Here is a 22142-nt window from a genome sequence, read left to right as displayed (position 1 = left end):
CATAGCCTGATTCCATAAGTGTTTATATCAATCTGTCAAGTGGTGTTCTCCTTCATGAAAAGTGCCAGCAAGCAGCAAGAGAACATCTTTATCGATATGTTCTCAATTCATGATCAGGATCTTGCTTTTTTTGTGGCTTGGACATTAGATGTTAAAGTTTAATAACATTGAAACATATTTGTCATGAAAAATTTATTCAGTTAGTCCACATCTTATTCATGACGATACGACACGACGAAGAAGGCAAATAGAGTACACATATGGATTCAAAATTATTTATGAAAGAAAGACTTTGTTTTTTTCGTGTAACTCATTTATTAAAATCCACAAAATTGTTGCCACCAAAGGATGGAATCAACTTTAAGGTCTGTTCATGCGATGTTTTCTACTATATTTGCTGGTGTTTTTTTGTAGTACCACTGATTAACATATTTTAAAATCATATTTCATATCTTAAACTGTACTTCCTTATTATATCTGAATGAATTTAATAATAAACTCCAATACAATAACAAAAAGGAGTTAATACAAGAAACAAAATGCAAGCAAGCAAGCCAAATTAGGGAAAATAATTAAAATATATAGTTTCTATTCAAAATGATTAAATGCATTGATAATGATAGTTATAGTTAAGTATGATGTATGATGTAATTTCAAACATATGCATATATCGATATATTAAGAATATAATACAAAAACGACACAGCTATAGCCTTGACTGTTCCTTTCTGCTGACCAGAATATCGCATAATATGCCAGATACTGGTGTGCCTCTAGCCATCCTCGTGGATTACTAACTACATAAAATAAAATGTTGCGCCAACAAATGATAAAAAGCATATAAAATACATATCAAATAGAATATCATCAACTATGTTGTTGCTATTTTATTAAGTATTCTGTATTTGTTATTTGTCAATGGGAAAGATATTACAGTTTATGATTTAGAAAAATATAGAAATAAATACTAGCAAAATATTGGGTTGGTTGACTGGTCTCCCTTTAGAAATCATTGGGAGTGCTCAACAATATGCTAGAACATCAACCAATGGTAGTGCCTCAACAAGTCTCAAGAAGCATTTTATAACTAAGCTATTCTGGGAACATTTCCCTCAGTGAAATATTTTTCAATTGAATGCTACTTAACAATTGGGAAGTAGAATGATAGTTCACCAATAACCAGAATTATGGGCTACTCATTTCTAACCACTAATGGATAAACAATTTACAAAAATATTTAGCATTTTAAAGAAATGTTGTAAAGGGGTACTATCTTGGTATCCTAATTATTTTTTTCATAAATAAAAATATCCGTGGATTCTATTCTTACTGAGCCAGTCAGTGTGGTGTAAGACAAAAAGACTTAATTATACACATGTGAACATAAATGCATGTGTGTGCGTGTGTGCACTTGTTCTGTAGTCTGATATAGCACTTGAACAAAAGTTGTGTGAGTGTGTTTGTTGATATATTACTTCTTTATTCATCTATCTGATATTGGAAGGAAAAATCATGTATTAGTAGGGAATCGGATTATCATGTACTCACAATGGAGCCCATGTTGAAATATACTTTCACAACCTGATATCAGGGATGAGCCTGGGGTAAAAAAAAAATCACGGAACTTTTCAAAAATTGCGGTATAGGCTCCAGTTGGCGTATGCTACAGTGTGTTAGGATAATAGTTTTTGTCCGAGGTAGAAAAGAATCACGGATATTCCGCGAATTCGCGGGAAAAGCTCAAGCCTGTGATATACACACATAGTGAATACTGACCAGAAATTCAACATCGAGGTAGTGTATATATGCTCAAATCTAATTAATTTCATGTGAACAAAACTCTACTTCATCGTTGTCATCTTGTCTTGCACTAAATTTTTACTAACTATTAAACTACATTAGATTAACTACAGTTTATGCTTTGGCAGATCCTGCAGGCATTGACCAACCAAGTCTGTGGCATCTTCAGCACAGCCCCAATGCATAGTTACACCGCCCCCACTATGTCCATAGTTGTGGACGATCTGAAGAAAACATGATAAAATGGATGGCAATAGTCATCGAAAACGCCCAATTAGATGAATCAACATCCAACATAAGACAGATACATAACAGATTGATGAAGTAAATCTCCAAGGATCTCTTATTTAATTGCCACAGAAACACAAACATGTAAAATGTTATTAATTGCATGAACTTCATAAATAAAAAACACAAAATTGTTTTTAATCTTCAAGAAAATCCTTATTCTTTTCAGTATACCTTTCCTAGCATCAACCTGGTTTTTGTGTTGTTAATTTTTACAAGAGGAAATACACCATCTATAGTGCATTATGAAATTCTGAGAATTTTAAGGAAACAGAACAGTGGCCAATAAAGAACTCTTCCCTGGACAAAAGAAGAATTTTCTACCAAAAATTCAGAAAAATTTGAGGTAACATGATTGCTGTTCCATTTAGCTGTTCCATCTTGCATATAACTCTGGACAGAAGTTGCTTGTCGTGAAGTGATTTGATTATAAGTGATTACTTTCTTTTTGGGTGAGCAAACAATATTTGATATAATTCATACAAAACAATGAAAATAAGCATAAAACTGAGAGGTAAATATTGTTTTACAAAGTTTACCATCCCGCTTCTCATGTAGAATACACGGATGCCTCAAGTCTAGCAGATCCCACTTTTTGCTCTTCTCATTTGATCAATTTCACTTTGGAGAAAAAATTGCACTTATGACATTAATAAAATCGTTATCTGATGAATGTAATGAAATACTTACATACGTCTTGGTGGCACCAAAGTACCTAGTCTCTCTCTCCAAACGAACACCTTTGGACCTCCACGGTCTCAAGCCTGTCCATTCTGCAAGGACTGTGGCATTCTGCAATGAGAGAAAGAACTCAGGTCATAAAACTCATCACATGCTACTGAATTTGCACAGCAATTTTCTACAGCACAGAGGCATTGACAGTCCTGTAGTATACTGCCTAAATGAAGGTGGAATTCACTATTTGCCACTAGCAGAAAAAAACAAAAGCCAATCGCATTTTTTTTTTTGGCCAATTGATATTAAAAGAATAAACACATGAAACATCAGTCGACAATATTCAATGGAAGAATCGCCATGATTTTCGTACCAAAGATAAGCCCAATATTACTGCACATATAATCAGCAAATATTAATGGGCTGTTCTCAAACACCTGTACAATAACTGATTCGTGTTGTAACTCAGGAAAATGCCAGTGATAACTTGAGTTTAGCCAGTAGATTCTGTTTAGCATTAAGTCTTGCATCTTTTAGCAAGTGGACAAATTAGTGAAATCCTAGGCCTGACATCACAAATTTTGCACACACATTTGAGCACATTGTGTCACCAGGATCATTCAACTACAGGTTGGATAATCAACTCTGAGCTTGTAGGTAGAGAGGGGTGTGGGGGGGGGGTGGGGATAACTAACTATAACAAAACACAGCAGAAATCAAGTCCTCAATAATCAGCGGAATGGCAGCAAAATGAGCCACATATTTGTTCTCAGCAATTTTGTGGGGATTTTCCTTCTGCAAACTATTTAACTTTCAGTAGTGGCATGTTTCCACTGCAAGCAGCTAGCTCCTCTTGCTGTGGACCACAATTACACAAGAGACTAATCATACAGAACTTTCATTTGAGATAAAACTCCCACCCGTTCCTATATCTTCGATTACAGATTTTCCATAAACAGACAGGGAAAATGCATCACTATACTTGTCAGCCTTTTCACAACATTTGTGTTATCAAATCCCAATCAAATATCATTACAGCTGATTAGAAAGACATTTATTAGATGAGAAAAACACTTTAAGTCTTTAGCGAATGTTTTATGCAACAACTATGGCACCTCTGTTGGTCTGATAACAAGTTCCATCTCATCAATAAAGGACAACATACTGTAAGAGGAAAGGAAACCCAACGTGAAGCAAACGTACCTTGAGACTCGGAACCAATTTACAGCACCTTTGCATGATTTCGTTTCGAGTCTTTGGATTAGGTTCATCGTTCCAATTTCCTTTCACTGCTGTACCTCCCAGAATGCAAATATCTCTCCTGGAATGGTTCGAACCAAGACAAACCAATCAAAGTGAATTAGAGTTAAACTGGAATACCAGCAACATCTGTGTTGACTGGCATGTATGGTTCTCTGGATCATTACAGTGTATTGTGAAATATTTTGTTCAATATACTATATATTATACATAAACCAGTATGTATGTATCATTAAGTGCAGTCACTTTTGCATGTTCGTGGTAAACACCTCCAACAACCAGTCCTTTTAATTCCTCTCAAAGAGATTGTATTACACTAGTCTAAGGTTACATGTTACAATGTTAAATTTTACAAAAACTTCCAGGCTCCACCAGGATTTGAACCTGAGCCTCCCGCTTTATATGAGGACAACCTAACCACTAGGCTACGGATGCTGATTGTATGTCCAGAGGTTCGAAACCAATAGGGAACGTCGTTATTCTCCACTGTAGGTGTTTGTCACCTGTACCGAACAATACTAGTTCTGTTTTCGGTGACATATTTGCCTTACTCTAGAGATCAAACATGATGCTAACCAACTCGAAATCATTTGTGATTCCTAAGGCCAGATCTCGAAGGGATACTTTGAACTTTTGAATATATATCAACATATATCAATACATACATATATATATATATACATTTATGCATATATGTTTATATATATATATATATCACGTTTTCATGTTATAAATGTTATTACATGTAAACTCACCATGGGAAAATGTAAGTATGAGCAGACTCACAGTCATCTGTGAAATATAACATAGCTAGCCGGGCAGTGGTATTCGTAACCTTTGAATAGATCCAGAAAAAAAGTAAATTTTGATAGCCAAACTACAGTGTAGTAAATATGACATCCAGTAAAATGGAGGTGACATTTGGTCTCGTACGTACACACCTCTTCCAGAGATAGAAACAGGCCAGGGTTGACTACATGGACATGCCCTGACCTACTGTATCAATAGCACTGATTAAATAGTAAGATAATTTCAATGTTGCATTTTTATTGCGTAATTCTTCCTGAAATATGACACCCTGCATACATGACAGCAACATTTCATCACCATTGTTAACATGCTGAAACAACTATGGATGTAACTGTTACCATCAACCTGTATCTGATATCATTTACCATTACAACACTCAACTGATCCTTGATTTACCATGGCAACAACCCTTACCCTCATGACTTGTCCTTGGATAGGTGCCATAGACTTGTCATCAATCAGGTGATAAGAGCCAAGTCCAGAGCAATTGACGATGATGTCATAATGGCCAGCTAGCTGTGTGAGGAAGAAAACTGTAAAAATCTTACAATTATAAGTTATAATCTTTCTCTCTTTTCATGATACTGTTGCATACACTGAGAAAACAACGATCAGTCTATCAACTTACTTTATGCTACATATCGAGTTGTTGACAAGACCTTTCCTTTTGAAAGGTTGTCAGTTACACACAGTGGTAGATTGACACACATCGAACCCCTAAAGCGCAATTTTGTTTGCCCGTTCCCCTTCAATCAAGTTTCTTAAGCACAAATAAAATTAGTTGATATGTCTTGCATGGCAGTGTTCATGGGGGCCTCTTGAACCTGGGTGGCCAGACATCCCTAAGAAATTGATAAGGGACCTTTAACCTTGGGGCCCTTTTAGGCTATGGTGCCCTAGGACTTTCAATTGCCCCATGCCACTGGCAGTGTTTGTTATAAGTTTCACTGATGATAGTACGTCATTACCAGTGTTATCGGACAAACTTTACCCAAACAAACTGGGGGGCAATTATTTTTAAGAATTTATCACATTTTGTAATGTTACTACGGAAGGATGTATAAACACCCAAACATTTCTTTGTTCTAGCAGGGTTAAAAACTGCAAAAGATTTTAGAAGTATACAATATACAATGGTGATTAGACTTTGATCTTAGTTGACCTTGTACGACCTCCATCTTTTGAGAAACAATTATTTGACATCTTCAGGTGAATCCACGCTGTATGTATGACATGTCTGCCATGCTTATTGTTGGCTTGAACATAATTACAAGCGAGATTCAGACTAAGACTATTGACTTTGATGACAGCTGACATTTACTACATATGAAGCTAAAATGTATGCTTTACTATTGCAGATATTTATGTTTACAAAGTTGTCAGACTGTGATTGCAGGTGACCAAAAATGACCTTTAACCTCAACAGACAAAAAAAAAAGTAGGTTTCTCCTCCTCAGTAATGTTTTTTTTTGGTATTTTAGATCCTCCTGCAAGCAGGAACTCGCAAAGAAGAGTCATTGGCTTATCAAAGCTGCAAGCTGACCGAAGTCAGTCTCTTAGATTCATATTTAATGTCCATGATTATGAAGTGTCAATTGTCAACAACTCTGTAACTGGACGACACACATTGATCTTGGAGGACTCGAACCGGGTACCTTATGATTGGAAGTCACCGGCGTTAACCACTGAGCTAACACTCCTATGTGGATCAGCGTATCCAGAAATGAATTTACAACATCACATATTTTTCAAGTTACAAGTAGAAGCTTTGGAATCACTCACTGACAAAGCACACATACACAACTGAAACAGACCTACACCCACGCAGAGGTGTGTTTGTTCAAGTCCTAAGTCTAAATACAAAACAAGTACACACGCACACAAGTCATTATCCTCATACATAGTTCCTAAGGAATCAACAATGGAGACAATTTACTGTTGCTACCTGTGATAGATTTTCCACTTTCCTCTTGACCAGGACTCCACCTCTGTTTCGTATTCTAGAAAAAAATAAAAGATGAAGGAAATGTCAGTAAATGAAAACAATACTGTTTGTAATAGGCGTTCACATCAGATTTACAATTATGAAAATGACTTTGAGAAAGATGCTGAAATACAAACAGAGAGATATATGCACACACATTACTTGCAATGATCCTTCAAGCTCTGTTGACTTATCCCATGTGAACTAACACAGCTGTGAGAGAGGGAAAGGAGATTGTGTAGTCAAAATTAGATTCATCTTGGTATACAGAATTAACCTCTGCTTGCAATTTAGTTGAAATTAATTTCACAAATAGTACACCAATTACGGTGTTTACAAGCATGTGTCACATACATACACACACAAGTGCCATAATCATCAATCATCACATAGATTCTTTTTGCCTCCGGCAAGGAATCGACGAATAGGAGTAATCATGAACATTTCAAAATATGCACTAGCAATCTATTTGAAAATATCTTAAAAGCCTAGAAGATTTGACAAATTGGAGCTACTGTAGCAAACAATGAAATGCAAATATCTGAAAAAAATAAATGATCTAACACAAAAACAAATATTTATTAAGGGAATGCTACAAAAAGATAGTACTGCATGTACAAGTAAGTTTGTGTCATTGTTTCTGTGGGAATTATTAACTGAAAGAGGAATTAATATACACTTTGATCAGGAACCTCTTTTGTCTCAACAGGAATTACCAGTATAGCTATCTCACAAACTAATTAAGCCTGCTGATGGTGTTAACTGATTTGAATGGTTGAATATCTACCATAATTTCCCCTTGTCAAGGTACTTCACAGAATTGGTTTCAGAATTGAAAGACGACAACATAATTAAACCAGAAGAGGAATCTAAGGTTGTAATGAATTAAGGCCTTTCTGTAGAATTAATAAACTGTCAGTTCCACTTTCAAAGAAACTAATTATATAACAACTCACTTTTTCTCCAGCCATGGAAGATACCGAACACAGCCACACATGATTGAAGAATAAAACCATCCATGCCTGCAAGAATTAAGAGAATTAACAAAAGTGCAGTAGTTCTTAAGTTTCTGAACATTAAGTCGATCTTCGAGCTGCTTTACACTGTGTTCATGTAAATCAAGCTACTTACAGCTATTTGCTTAATTTTTACAGCACTTGGCACATTGATGACTTTCTGGCAGTATCGCAACAAAGTCTATAACTCAAGTCACCACATAACTCACTTAAATTCGGAAAATTTTGAGTTTCGAAAGTTCTAAGCCACGAAGATTACACCAGTGACTTGTGTCAATGGCTATAGTTCTACTCTATTCAGGAAATTAAAGGTTGCAGTGACTCGACTTTACCTTCAAACTGAAGTGACTTGTCACAACAATGCCTTGAAGTGTCACATAATCAGCAAAATCTTTGATTGGATTATCAAGAATTGTTAGTTTACTTTCTTTATTACAATTCCATGTATGGAGAGCCAGATAATCAGACAGCTGTTTGGTATTTAGACCCTTACAAAAAAAAACCCATTGAATTTCTTTAAAAAACCCATAAGAAATTTCCTTAGGGATTTTGGCCCACGGGAAAGAGCATTTCCTATGGGGTTTTTCTGGGGAAATATGCCATGGGAAATTTGAGTTTGACACACGGGAATCAGCATTTCCTATGGGGTTTTTACGGGAAAATATGCCACGGGAAATTTGATTTAAACATGGGAAAGAGCATTCCCTATGGGGTTTTAACGGGGAAATATGCCACGGGAAAGTTGATTTAAACACGGGAAAGATCATTTCCTATGGGGTTTTAAGGGGGAAATAACCCACAGGAAATTTGAGTTTGACACACAGGAAAGAGCATTTCCTATGGAGTTTTAACAGGGAAATAACCCATGGGTAAAAACCCACAGGAAATTTCCTCCTGGGAACGGCAAAATCCTACAGAAACACTCCTGAAGAAACCGGGGCTTATTCCCCGGAAAATCCCCGTAGCTGGTTTAATTCCATGGGATTCTTCTTTCCTATTAGCTGGAACCCGAACATCGATGCCCACAGTATAAATGTTCAAGGCTTTTCTTGGAAACAATTCGGGGCGCATGTATAATTGTTTTGTATCTTCACTCAGATACGGGGAAGTCCAAACAAAGATTTCATAACAGTAGTGCAGCTGTCTCAGTTAAATAGCCAATCACAGGAACCGTTGTTTTCTATCGGTAAAGGCTCTCGTGATGCGCGAGGCACAAACAATCAAGTTCTTTGTCTCATAAGAGAATAATTTCTGTTGCTTTCATGCATGCACAACATGAGAAAGAATTAACACATGTGTAGGCCTGAGGCAGCACAGAGAACACACATCAACTGAGGGTCTCTGGATAGTGTCTGCCACTAAAGCCAACATAAACATATTTTCTGGGGAAGTTTAACTACTGCCAAAGGAGATGTCTTGGGGTGGCGCGGCCGGCGGTAGATATGTTAAAGTCAAAATTGCTAGACGGGGTAGAAATGAAGTACATTAAGGAGTTAATGAAAAAAAAAATAATAATAGTAATAAGATAAATGATCTTACTTGGCTTGAGGGGCATAGACGTCCAGTTCTGGTCTTGTGGCATGTCTGAAGCCAAAAGTAACATGTTTCCATGAAGGATCATCCTGTAGAAGGAAGAGAGAGTGGTTATCCCTTTACATGACTTCATCCCTGGCCATCCATGAACACATTTTGCAAGATGACAAATTTCTGAAGTTCTGCAGACTTACAACAAGATCACTCAGTTTGGTACTCCATAATATGGCAATGAGACTAGAAAATGGTGTCCTTTGCTGAAATGATTACACCTCTGTTATGGCCACTGATAGAGTAGTTTCCAGCACAATCATAAACATTACGGAATGGTCTAACGTTTAAGTCTTTAACCTAGCTTGGAGCAAGGTCTTGAGGGTTTCAAACCTTCAGGAAACTGCATTTTAATCATGCTTTAAAGGGTGTGAAGACTCGCAAAAAAAGAAACATCTTATGCCGGTAATCTAAACTAGTTTAGAATGAGGTGTAACAGAAGTGTTAGACACCACCATCGATCCCAGAAAATACACACACAGCTTGCAACCATCGGTAATGAGACACTAGTGTACAGTCAGTAAATACAACTGCAGTCAATACCCACAACACAGTGTACAAACGATACAGCGATGGACATCTCAGGTCCAGCTAAAGATGACAAGGAATCATGTTTCATTACTGTCTGCATTTTGTAGCGACACAAACAAAACGTCACTTGCAAGCAACAGAAAGTTAACTTTTTCAGATGGGCCGCACACGGTTTGGGGCGAGTCTTCAATGCCTTTTACCAACCGAAAGCATGATGACGTATTATGTCGATACAGATAATCTTAAATAGGTCTGAATTCATTGACAAGTTGAACAGTGACACAAGGTTTATAGGTCATAGCTTAGATATATTCAATCTTATCCATCCACAGACCCCTCTGTAGGGACAAGAAAGAAGTTATCCAAACCCTGGACATAGGGAGTAACATCTATGACCTCAACAGCACCATGGTTTGAATTGATATGAAATATTGTAGTATCTTTGCCCAAGATGATAAACTCAGGCTTGTTTTGACTGCCTTGAGTCAGTAACAACAATTTAAGAATAATTTATTCATCTTTTTTCATAGAATATGATTGGATTTTTGTCCTGCTCAAAGTTTCAAGAAGGGAAATTGAGAACTTGGGTGGTACTGAAAGAACTTTTCCATTTTGTATGACTTTTGACATTGTTTCCCTCTTTTCAATGACAAGCCTAGCAAACTGGTTTGTAAATCTTCATGCCTTTCCAGGGTATTTAACACTGTGGGTAAACACTGATATATCCTACAAGACTTATTCCTCTTCTAATTCAAATTCACCCAATCTTAACCAGCATATTATTCCATAAACCTGTGCTGTCAATTATTTCATCTGATAACCCCAAAAAAATTAAGGTGGTACCAACATGTATTCAAATATGCTTAATAAATTAATTATGGGCAATGACAATCTATAGATACTGTACCAATGGTCATATATTCAGATAAATATTTAAAATCAGTTTGACTATATCCTTGCTAGTGTTATTGTTTTGTCTTGCAATACAAATACAAAGATTTTGTACTGAATTATCAATACTTTTCATGGAAATAAAGGAAAATACTGTAATTGCTGCAAAGATGCTATGTGACAACAGTGCATGCAAGTTAAGTTGATTTAACTAAACCAATGAAACTACAGGCTATAGCAAAGACCACATTAAATAACTTTTCATGTCCTAAAAAGGGAATATTAACAGTTTACTGTATTATTATGGAATAACATTTATGTGACATACGGTGTATCGTGGAAAGAAATTGTACGCGTGTACAGTTTCCACACCAGCCTCGTCTGCATCCTCACTCATGATGATTCTGTTGAGATAGTCGTAAGTCGACTTGGACCATTTACTGAGAGAGACATAAAGAGGAAAGGTGGTTAGTACTAAGCCCTTCTCAATGTGTGGGATCCAGTAAAAATTCTGACCCCCCCCCCATTCAACAAAAAACAAAACAAAAAAAAACATTTTAACAGACATTAGCATATTTCAATTTTGAAGAAATTGTGTCACCATGCATCATGACATTCACCTTAAATAAGGTATACGTGAAAGGTACATGTACTGTACATTGGAAAATTCTCACACATTCTTAGATTTTATAGCCCATATGGCATCATCTTGATACATCATGAGTTATAACAATGAGAACATAAACTGACACTAATGGATGATCTAAGGCATAATTTAATGTTTATATGTAACTGTCCAAGAAAAAAGAAAAAAAATTATGTTTCCTGGAAATGTTTCTGGCAACTGTTGTGGTTTACAAGATATTCAGCTACAGTATTATGATAAAACTCTATAATGCTCCTTTAATGCTGAATGGATGATGTCACCTGCTACACAGTAAAGACCTACAGTAAACGTTAATTGTTAATCTTTTGTTTTACAAATTCTATGAACTCGACAAACGCCAACTTCTTTCAACAACCTCTTAAAAACAACACCATTGGATAAAACTCAACCACAATTTGTCCTTGAAATTTATTTACTACATTGTGAGCAGTCAGGTTATTTGAGGCAATCAAACTTTTTAATTTTTTTCTAAGTATATTGTGTGAATCTGAGGAACCGGTCTATGAACAGCTGATTTGGTTTGATTGACTTCATATGATTCAGCCTGATTTCATGACTGACAGCAGAATGAACAGACTAAGGGACTCTACATTCACTGATAATAATAACTTATTAATAATAATCAGCAGTTATTTTTACCACGCTTAAGCGACCACAAATGTGGGAGAAATCCGCAATAGTTTATGTATTAAAACTTACACGTCAGATGGCTTCCAATTCAACATTTTAACTCAAATTTGGAATCTTTTCAATTTAGAAAGTCATTTCAGATTGTGAAACCATAGAATGCTTTTCGATGAAAAACCCACCTTACTATGACCTGGGCCTGGTATCAAACCCAGAACCTCCCAATTGCAAAGCCTAATTGGTTCAAATGCCACCGCCTTTATCCACTTGGCCACAGCACCAGTATGATGGCATGTACAGTACAGCAATCTTCCTATGACTTGGTGGTACTTTGATAAGATCTGCATTTTATAGATATGCATATGTTCAGTATCAGACCACATGTACAATACTGTCCAGTTAGGGTAAATTTAAGGTTTGTTCAGTTAGTTTAGATGTGTCTTACAGTCGATACTTTTCGTGCCCTAGTCATGGCAATCTTAAGAGACTTCTTGTACAAATGTTATAACAACGAAATCACTTCTCAGAAGTATCACCAGTCCAAGCAAATGTACTAAGTATCACTGTGCAGTACAATACCTAAGGACTGTGTGTAATAATCTCATTCAAAACTTTTTAAATTTTTGAAAAGCTCATTTCGTTTCCAAAATATGCACATTTTTAGTTTTCATAAATCTGGGAGAACTCATTAAATATACATTGTGCAAACTATAAAATTACAGAATTAATATGTATGCACCCCTAACTGTAACAATGTGGATGAGTCTATTGAAGTTAAAGATGAGGAATCGTCAGTTTTATGATTGCTAGACACGATGATGCCAGATACCATATTTATCCACATACGTTGTTTCTGTTAACAGTTCTCATCATTAGTACTGTGTTGAGAAGTTTGCCCTGTATGTATCTTGTAATATTCATTGTCTAACTCTATTTGTATTTCTAGTTTTGTTTTAGTTAATCATTGACAAGGTAAAGATTTCTCACAAAGGAAAAAGACGCAGATGGCAAAGCACTGTCCAATGTACATGTTTGTACAGTTTCAAGAGATCTAATTGAAAATTCATGGCATGGAACCATGCAGAATGGAAGGAAAGAAATAATATGTACTTAATCGATTCTTTTGGAGTATCACCAACTAAGTATGGTTCCCAAAAACCCGCTGATCCATCGCTGGTCGTGTTCGGAGAAAACTTTTCTGACATCACCGTAACATGCACATGTGAACCATATTTATCAAGTATCTGAACAGCGGTGGCCAGCCCGATGACACCTGCCCCAATCACACATATCCTTGTCCTATTCATGTCAGTTGATTCAAACTGAAACGAAAGGAAAATTATGAAAAACATCTACAGTTTCAATTCCCACAATTCACAAAAGACCCAGCTCTGTGATTTCTGAGAAGGAAACAAAAAAAGGAACCACAGTATTTCAACATGGAAAAACAGTACAGCTTGAAGATAAATTGCCTGAAGGACTAAGTACTCTATATAGGCACTGACCAAATTTATATAGTCTAATCAGTTCTGCAACTAGCCTAGTGTTATTATACATCTGGATTACTCTGGATATACATGTCCTCTATGGATTTTCTATCTGGTATGAGTATCCAGAAGGATATTTGGATGTATCTATATAGTTTTCCACTTTGAGCACCGATACTGGAAGGCAAATTGCCAAATAGTAAAAAGGGATTCAACCATTCTTATCTTTCAAAGCACTTGTAAGTGCAATTTCATTCAGTTGGATTTTGCTGCTCCCTTCAAATTCATCTAGATGGACCACACCATAATGACACCATCACTGTTGAGGGATTTCAGCAGGAAGTGTCTAGAGTTTCAGGAACCTTTGATCACACATGCAAAATAAAGAGAGCGTATACCATACCATAGGCTACTGTAGCTTAACTAACAACTTAGCCCAGGGAGTGCGTTGTTTACATATCAGATACATAATAAGTTAGAGGCATTGAAGACTCGCCCCAAGCCGTGTGCGGCCATCTGAAAAAGTTAACTTTCTGTTGCTTGCAATTGATGTTTTGTTTGTGTAGCTGCAAAATGCAGACAGTAATGAAACGTGATACCTTGTTATCTTTAGCTGGACCTGAGATGTCCATCGCTGTATCGTTTGTTCACTGTGCTGTGGGTATTGACCACAGCTGTATGTACTGACTGTACACTCTAGAGTGTCTAATTACCCACGGTAGCAAGCAGTGTGGGTATTTTCTGGGATCAATGGTGGTGTCTAACACCTACAAACAGGTTGACAGGTCTGTAAGTGACATAAACGTAATTAGGGCTATGACTATGGCAATATACAGGACCTATGGTGCAGGATTAACCTAGGCCTAGCTAGATACACTCAGTACCATTCTTGATGACTGTGGATCATAAAGGGACATACACGTATAAAGGGCTATTGTTATAGTTGGCTGAATTGGGTTTGAGAACCAAAATAGAACACTAGATAATGATCGTGCACGTTGCGCTGGTAGCCATATTTATTCAACGCTGACCTCTGTCAACAGGCTAATACGTCACTCATTGGTGAGGTGCATTTAACTTGTAAAAGGTGCAATGAGTGTACAGTATGTGTAACATCTCCCTTCTTTTGAAAGCTGCTTAAAACTATAGAAACACAAGAAAGTGAGCAAAAATACAACTACTATCAATATCAGTGGCGTAGGAAGGTACTTTTGAGTGGGGGGGCTGAAGACTGATGGCCGGCCTGGGGGAGGGGTCTAATGGGAGGGGATTTTTTTTGCATTTCCAGGTGGCCTCAGATGCAATTTGGTGCAATATAGCACACTTCAACACCCACTCAATTTTGCAAATAATTTTGCATTTTCACCCAGGCTTAGATGCAATTTGGTGCTCCAAATGAGATTTTTTTCTCATTTGGAAATGAAATTTTTCCTCCATATTTTTCACTGAGGGGGCTGGCGCCCCCCCAGCCCCCCCGGTTCCTACGCCCTTGATCAATATGTTAGTAAAATGTTATTGACTGATGCAATCAGATGAGTAGAATTAGAATGAGAACATAAACTTATAGGAGATAAATGAAAATAAACTTGAACTTTGATGAGATTAAATGAACACACAACTTCAATTTAGTGTCCTTTGTCATCTATCAATAACCATCTTGCCTAAGATTTACTGTTCAGAATATAGTCTCTTTCTGGCATCTTTGTGGCATTGATATGTTGCCCCTGGTCCTGGTAGAGCTGCTTGTTGAAGCTTGTGTTGTATTTCTTTGCCTAGCTGTTTGATTTGCTTCCTTTGGCTGTTTCGCTTGAACCTTTGGCTGTTTCGCTTCGCTTTGCAGCTTCTCTACGCTCTTTCGCTTCACTTCTGTTTCGCTTTGCTCTCTTGCTTTGCTTCGCTGTTTCGCTTTGCTATGCTCGTTCCCTTCTTTTCATGCTTGGCCAGAATAGTGAGTCGCGTGCTCTGCGAATACTAGCTTCGATTCCTTGATGTGATGAATGAGAACGCTTGATAAGCATCTGTCCCATTTCTTTTGGTGCAAAGATTCGCTGTCCCTTGAAAATGACTCCGTTTTGCACAGTCATTTCATCCCTGCTGTTGGGACAGCCATTTTTTATGACCATTGCTAGATACTGGCACTGGCTGTCTGTCGCTGTGGCACCCTTTATTAGTGCCTGCGTTGGTTTGCTTACGTTCGCGTAGTCTAGTGCATTAATGTTTTCATCTTCACCGAAGATTTTGCGTGTTGGTGTCAACGGTAAGTACGCGCGACTTAGCCAGTCTGCGATGAACACTTTTGATCCTTGGAGATATTCTATTGTGATATCGCAAATTTCTGTAGTCTGAGTAGCATCCGCTGTAGATGTTTTGGAGCCTGGATTATTGCTTTGATTGTGTATTGTGACCAATGGTTTGTGATCGGTGTTAACTAGTCTCTCTTTGCATATATGTATTCGTCGAACCGCTCACATGCAAAGAGGATAGCCAGAAGCTCCTTCTCGATTTGTGCGTAGTTCCTTTATGTTTTTGTTAACGCTCGCGAGGCAAAGGTGACTGGCCGTCCTTGTTGGAGCAGGGTGGCTCCTAAACCAGATTCACATTGTATGTCTGCATCCTCATTGAGATCAAAGTATTTCAACACTGGTGCGGTAGATATTGCTTGCGGTGCGGTAGATATTGCTTCATGAATGCTTCTGCATGGTGGGGTAGCCAGTCAAAATGTGCTTCCTTATCTGTGAGCCTCCTCAGTGGCTCTGCTGTCTCCGAAAGGTTTGGCATAAATTTGGACAGATAGGTCACACATCCTATTAGCCGTTGCACACCCTTTTTGTCCGTTGGCTCCGACATTTGCGTGACGGCGTCTAACTTTGCCTGGGGAGGTCAAGATGTGTCTTATATATTTTACTTCAGTCAGTCCAGGACTCATCTTGCTTTCATTTAGTTTTAAGCTGGTTTGGCGTGCTTTGTCGAGGAATACCTTGAGATACTTGTCGTGATCAAGTGTTGCCTCCTCAGTTGTCTTGCCGCAGCCATAGATTAAGAGGTCATCTGCTATATTTGTGACATTGTCAAATCCTTCAATCATTTCATGCTGCCGTCTCTGGAATTCCTCAGTCGCTGTGTTTATACCATATGGCAGTCGTAACCAACGATACCTGCCAAATAGTGTTGCCATGGTGGTGAGGTAGCTGCTTTCCTTGTCTAGTTTGATTTGCCAGAAAGCTTCTTTGGCGTCGATGACACTGAATATCTTGGCATTCGCGAGCTCAGGTAGTATTGATTCGATAGTTGGTATCGGATAATGCGGACGCTTTAATGCTTTGTTTAGGTCTCGCGGATCAATGCCGATGCGAAATTTTCCATTTGGTTTGCGTACGACACACGTTTGAAATCCAATCTGTTGGCTCTGTGACACGTTTGACGATGCCCCTTTTTTCCATCTGATGAAGTTGCTCTTTGAGTTGTTGCTTAAGTGCGATGGGTACTCTCCTAGGTCCTTGTTTGGTAGGTGTGACATTGTCCTTGATTTCAATGTGGTATTCACCAGGCAAACAGCCCAGTCCTGTGAAAAGGTCACTATACTGAATCTTAATTTCGCTTTCATAGTTTGTTTGTAACGTGTGGCTATCGATTTTGTGTACTTCTGGCGCTAGTGTGATCAGATTCATTTTTATCTCAGCTTGACGTGACAGCACGGGCGCTTGATTTGTTTCAAGGACCTTGAAGGTAAGTATGCATCGCTCATGTTGATGGGTACACTGTAGGTCTACTTCCCCTAATATCTTCAGTAGCTGCCCACTATACATTTTTACATGTGGTCGCGATGGTGGTTTTAAGTTCACATTAGGAGCTATAGAGTCGAGGAACTGTGGTGAGATTGCACAAACGTCCGATCCTGTGTCAATTTCAAAATCAACCTTTGCTACATGCGACTTGTATTCCATGTTTAGCTTGATCATTAGCTTACGTTTGCCATCGTGCGTTTGAAGCTTGTACATTGAGTCATCCGAGTCGCTGACGGTCCCATCAATGTGGTGTGTGCGTTTGCTTCCTTTGTCGCCTTTGTATTTGTGGGTACGGGATGTTGTGTATGGTTGCTTTGGGTTGTCCTTAGATCGACATACTTTCTCATAGTGATTCCGTCTGCCACAGGAACGAAGGTTCCCCCAGGCAGGACATTTTCTACGCTCGTGACTTTGTCCACAATTTCTACAATCTACCTGTATTTTTTTATGCTTGGTGTAATCCTGCTTTTTGTTGTCAGCTGTCGCTTTTGATTTGACGAAGCTTCACGCTTGCTTCATTTGCTGACTGCTGTTTTCCTAACTCTTGTAGTTGCTTGTTTGTTGTTTTTGCATCAACTTTGAACATTTCAATGGTGTCTGCTAGCGTCGCTATTTGCTTTTGCCTGAACAATCCAGCTCGTGCGTTATTTTCTTTAGCACCTAGTATGAGTCGATCCCTGATCATTTCATCTTCATATGATGTTGTTACTACTGCATTGGCAGCACCTGTGCGATTTGTCTTAAAATTACACTTTTAGCAAGACCTGTGTCTTAATCTGCATGTCAACAAATTGTTCAATTGTTTCATTTGGTTGCTGTGATGCTTGATTGAATTGTAATCTTTCCAAGATTACATTTGTTTTCTTTACAAATTGACTACTGTATCTAAGGCTTCAATAATCTTGGTTGGATCTTTGAGATCCGCTTCAGATAACGTCAAGTTCGCCAGACGCTTGCAGTCTAAGCCCATTGTGCTCTTCAATGTAGCTGCCTGATGTAATATTGTGACGAGCCCGGCTCCTCCGACAGGTAATAATGTATCGGGACTCGCGGAACATGCCGCCTTTTATACATTACTCCAACGAAAATCCCACTGCGCACAATCAGAAGGCAGCCAATAACCTGCTCATCCTGCATTAACTTAACGATATAAAAATTAGTCTAGAAAGCACTGATCTGCCGTGATTGGTTGGGAGTTTGGAAGTCCACCCCTTTCTTTATGGAAACTTCCATACCACGTGAGAAGAACCTTTTCGAATGTTCTACAGACACAATGGAATCTATTTTGGGAAAAGGCCCTGTAACAAGATTCAATAAGATAGTTAAAACTTCTCGTGGGAAAACTGAATCCTGGACCTATATAAGGGGCCTGTAAGGTGTCTCGATGGAGTGTTTCGGTAACATCAAAGACAGTGGCGGAGCGTTCATACAGTAAGAGGGGCGGATGCCCCCCTGACGGACTCAAATGGACTGCTGGCGCCTTTTTCAGCTTTTTACCACTTTTTACTTATTCGCGATTATTGACTTTTTTATTGCGCTCTCAAATATACCTATTGACATTTGTCACATTTTATTGGTGTAATTTTCTGACAAAATGGTGATGAAACCTATTTATTCTTCGTTTATATGCAAATTAGCAAGGCCCAGAAAGGGTCACTTCCGGCGATCTAGGGAGTTTCTTTACTCAAAAAATTTCTCTTCACTCCGCGCCAACCTGTGGTGGCGCTCCGCTTAGATAGTGTTGGAAGCGCCCCTACAGACCATTCTCGCCCCCTCTGACCAATACCCCTAGCTCCGCCACTGGTCAAAGAGCCAGTATTACTATTTCATAACACTGAATCGCCGCTGACTTTTTGTCCAGCTCTGTCGCGATACTAAAATCAGTGAATGCATCTTTAAATTCTTTCCAGTTTAATTCAGTGTTGCCAGACATTTGCATCGCTTTAGGTGGTGGAATCAAGGCATTGTTAGCCATTTTGTGTGAGAATTCAGAACAGTTACTCACCGGAATTTGTAACTTGCGTTGTTGTTGTTTTTTTTTTTTGCGGAAGTAGGCTTATGCTAGCTTCGTGTGTGTCGGCTCATCACTTGTGGTAACTTGGTAAGCTACGGTAAGTGTGAATGCGAAAAAAAACGGACGTGTTGTGTTCGTTACAGTGGTTTGATTGCTAAACAATCTTCACGTTTTGTGTTTGGAATTTTGATTGTTCAGAAACCGCTTCTGACACCATGTTATAGTTGGCTGAATTGGGTTTGAGAACCAAAATAGAACACTAGACGATGATCGTGCACGTTGTGCTGGTAGCCATATTTATTCAACCCTGACCTCTGTCAACAGGCTAATACGTTACTCATTGGTGAGGTGCATTTAACTTATAAAAGGTGCAATAAGTTTATGTGTAACAGCTATGAATATGGCAATATGTACAAGACCTCTACTGTAGGAATAGCCTAGGCCTAGCCAGATACACTCAGAAACATTCTTGATGGCTGTGTACCATAAAGTGACATAAACGTAACAGCTATATATGACTATGGCACCATGTACAATACAAGACCCATATACTGCAGGAATAGCCTAGGCCTAGCCAGATATACTCATTAACATTCTTGATAACTGTGGATCATAAGGGGGAAAAAGCCAATGCAGTAATTCAGCTTAACATCACTTCAGTTATAAATACGTCAACATAATTTTGGATAAGCTAAATTGCGGTCGTGTATTACGTGCAAGCAGGTTATGCCTGACTTACCCTGGATATTTCCCAGGCCCTTTGTACACAGTGTATACGAGTATAGGTAGGGCTGTAAACTTATTTTCTGCAATTTGGAAGGCCTAAGGTCTCTGCCTATGCACTTGAAACGTCATTTCTGTTTTAATATCCAATTCTGCCTAAGAAAAATCAAGCCCATTCTTTCGACTGACCAAAAGTCGAGCAAAACAATTAATCTTACTATATTTCGTCGAGAATGTGTCGATATAGGAATTCCGTTCTTCGTCACCGCTAGCAGATGTAGAGCATTATCCTTTTGCCACCTTGCAATGAGGTAGAAACCAAGTGTTACAGGTCTCCTCAGACTTTGCATTGGGTTTGCGTTATCTGTCAAATAAATTGAGTCAACAAAAGACGCTGTTATCTCACGTTAACAATGAGCATTTATTTGTTCAACGTGCAGCTCGAGGTCACAACATTACTGCAGTAATCCTTACAGGCATAGTGCCACAAATGATATGATGGATTCTGCCAGGTCAACCAGGGAGTTGTTATGTAAACGATCCGGATTGCACCATTTTGTTGCAATGCGTGTATGGGGAATCCCCGCAAGTTTGGCTTCCGGGAAACGTATCGAATTAGGCCTTTCACAAAAGTGATGCAAGAATTATCTGAACGGAAAATACCAGTTTCTTTTTTTCAGCTTAGATGTCTTACTTTGGCTTAAGTAAAACTGAAAATAAGGCTGCGTAGCTTACCTGCCAATGGGTCTATTTTATTTTGAATTCGTTGGTCGTTAGGGGGAAGGGGAGGGGGAGTAGGCCCAGAGGGGTGGGAGCAGGGGACTAGGGGCACGTGCCCCCCCCCCCCACTTTTTGCCAAAATAGCAAATGTGTCCTACTGACAAATAAATGTGCCCATACTTTGATGAAGAACTGTGTTTTGGATATCTTAAGCCTTTGTTAATTTTAATATTTAATTATTTATTTTTAGTCTGTACATGCTATTTTTAATGGCATCCCACATCGTTTTGTACCATGATTAACAATAAACAATCTCAATAAATAGTATTGATAGCATATACTAACACATCATATTTTTTTGTCCTTCTCCAGTTTATGCCCTACCCCCTTCCCTTAATCCTTTCTTTGTCCCTCCACTGTTTATCTCCTACCTCTCCTCTTCCCCTGTTGATTTCTTCTCTCCATCCCTTGTCTACAAATCCCCTTACATCCATCTTGTGTTCTACATACACATTAACCTGTCTGTATTCGATCTGTGCGTGCTTTTGTCCCTTCTGTTACTGTTACTTGTCATTTGGCAAGTCTTCAAATGCCTTTAAGCGATGTGACAGTACTATACTTCTGTTTGAAGCAGTTTGTTTCTTTCAGTACATGTTGCTTTTTGGGAGGGAGAAATGGTTGTTGGGATGGTTCTCAGAACTTCTGACTATAACGTCCTTTCAACATACTATGCATTGACAGTGACATCCCTATGTTCCGACGTCTCTATGTTCCAACAATTTGTTTGGACTCTAATTTTTTTTGAACAAGTTTTTCGGACCTAATTTTTTTTTGGAGACCCAATCTTTTTGGTCCCCCATTTTTCGGACCAAATTTTTTTGGGGACTTTAATTTTTTGGGCCCCAAATTTTTTGGGGCCCAATTTTTTTGTGGAGACTCAATTTTTTTGGACCAACATTATTTCTGACCTACCTTTTTTGGGGGGACACAAATTTTTTGAAGCACCAAAATTTTTTCACAAAAAAAAAATGGCGCAAAGTTTGTTATGACCCAAATAGTGCTTGTGACCGAAAATTGCTTGTGACCCGAAATTTAATTGTTTGTACTCAAATTTTTTGGGACCAAAATCAGTTTGGTCAAAAAAATTTTGGTCCGAAAAAAGTTGGTCCGAAAACATAATGGTGTCAAAAATTTTGGTCCAAAAAAAATTTAGTCATAAAAATATTTTGGTCTAAAATAATTTTGGTCCGAAAAATAGTTGGTACGGAAACATGTTGGTC

The 22142-nt window shown here is 38.3% G+C and overlaps 2 protein-coding genes across 2 annotated transcripts in view; one reads left to right on the top strand and one right to left on the bottom strand.

Annotated features, from left to right (window-relative positions):
- Positions 1-272: 272 nt before the first annotated feature.
- Positions 273-20640, bottom strand: LOC139973118 (D-aspartate oxidase-like). The gene is made up of 11 exons (XM_071979551.1): positions 20361-20640; positions 13244-13455; positions 11168-11279; positions 9373-9455; positions 7774-7839; positions 6779-6833; positions 5248-5349; positions 4779-4858; positions 3967-4084; positions 2779-2880; positions 273-2024 (listed from the first exon to the last, which is right to left on the bottom strand). The coding sequence occupies exons 1-11, from the start codon at positions 20490-20492 to the stop codon at positions 1908-1910; spliced, it is 1179 nt and encodes a 392-aa protein (XP_071835652.1). The 5' UTR covers positions 20493-20640; the 3' UTR covers positions 273-1907.
- Positions 6584-22142, top strand: part of LOC139973117 (cerebral cavernous malformations protein 2 homolog) — a 41294-nt gene continuing 25735 nt past the window's right edge. Inside the window, exon 1 of the mRNA XM_071979550.1 lies at positions 6584-6594. The gene's annotated coding sequence lies outside the window, so the exon portion shown is untranslated. The remainder of the gene's footprint in view (positions 6595-22142) is intronic.

Source organism: Apostichopus japonicus, chromosome 9 (assembly GCF_037975245.1).
Source record: "Apostichopus japonicus isolate 1M-3 chromosome 9, ASM3797524v1, whole genome shotgun sequence".
Classification (NCBI taxonomy): Eukaryota; Metazoa; Echinodermata; class Holothuroidea; order Aspidochirotida; family Stichopodidae; genus Apostichopus; species Apostichopus japonicus.
Note: the sequence above shows the minus strand (reverse complement) of the source record. Positions and strands in the feature narration are given on the sequence as shown.

Bases quoted from the DNA above. Each gene is read 5' to 3' on its own strand.
- LOC139973118 (XM_071979551.1), bottom strand. From the start codon at position 20,492: ATGCAAAGTCTGAGGAGACCTGTAACACTTGGTTTCTACCTCATTGCA. The intron at 13,456-20,360 runs GTAAGATTAATT...CTTTCGTTTCAG, and splicing joins CACATTCTCGACGAAATATA to TTTGAATCAACTGACATGAA. The intron at 11,280-13,243 runs GTACATATTATT...TGTCTCTCTCAG, and splicing joins ACTCCAAAAGAATCGATTAA to TAAATGGTCCAAGTCGACTT.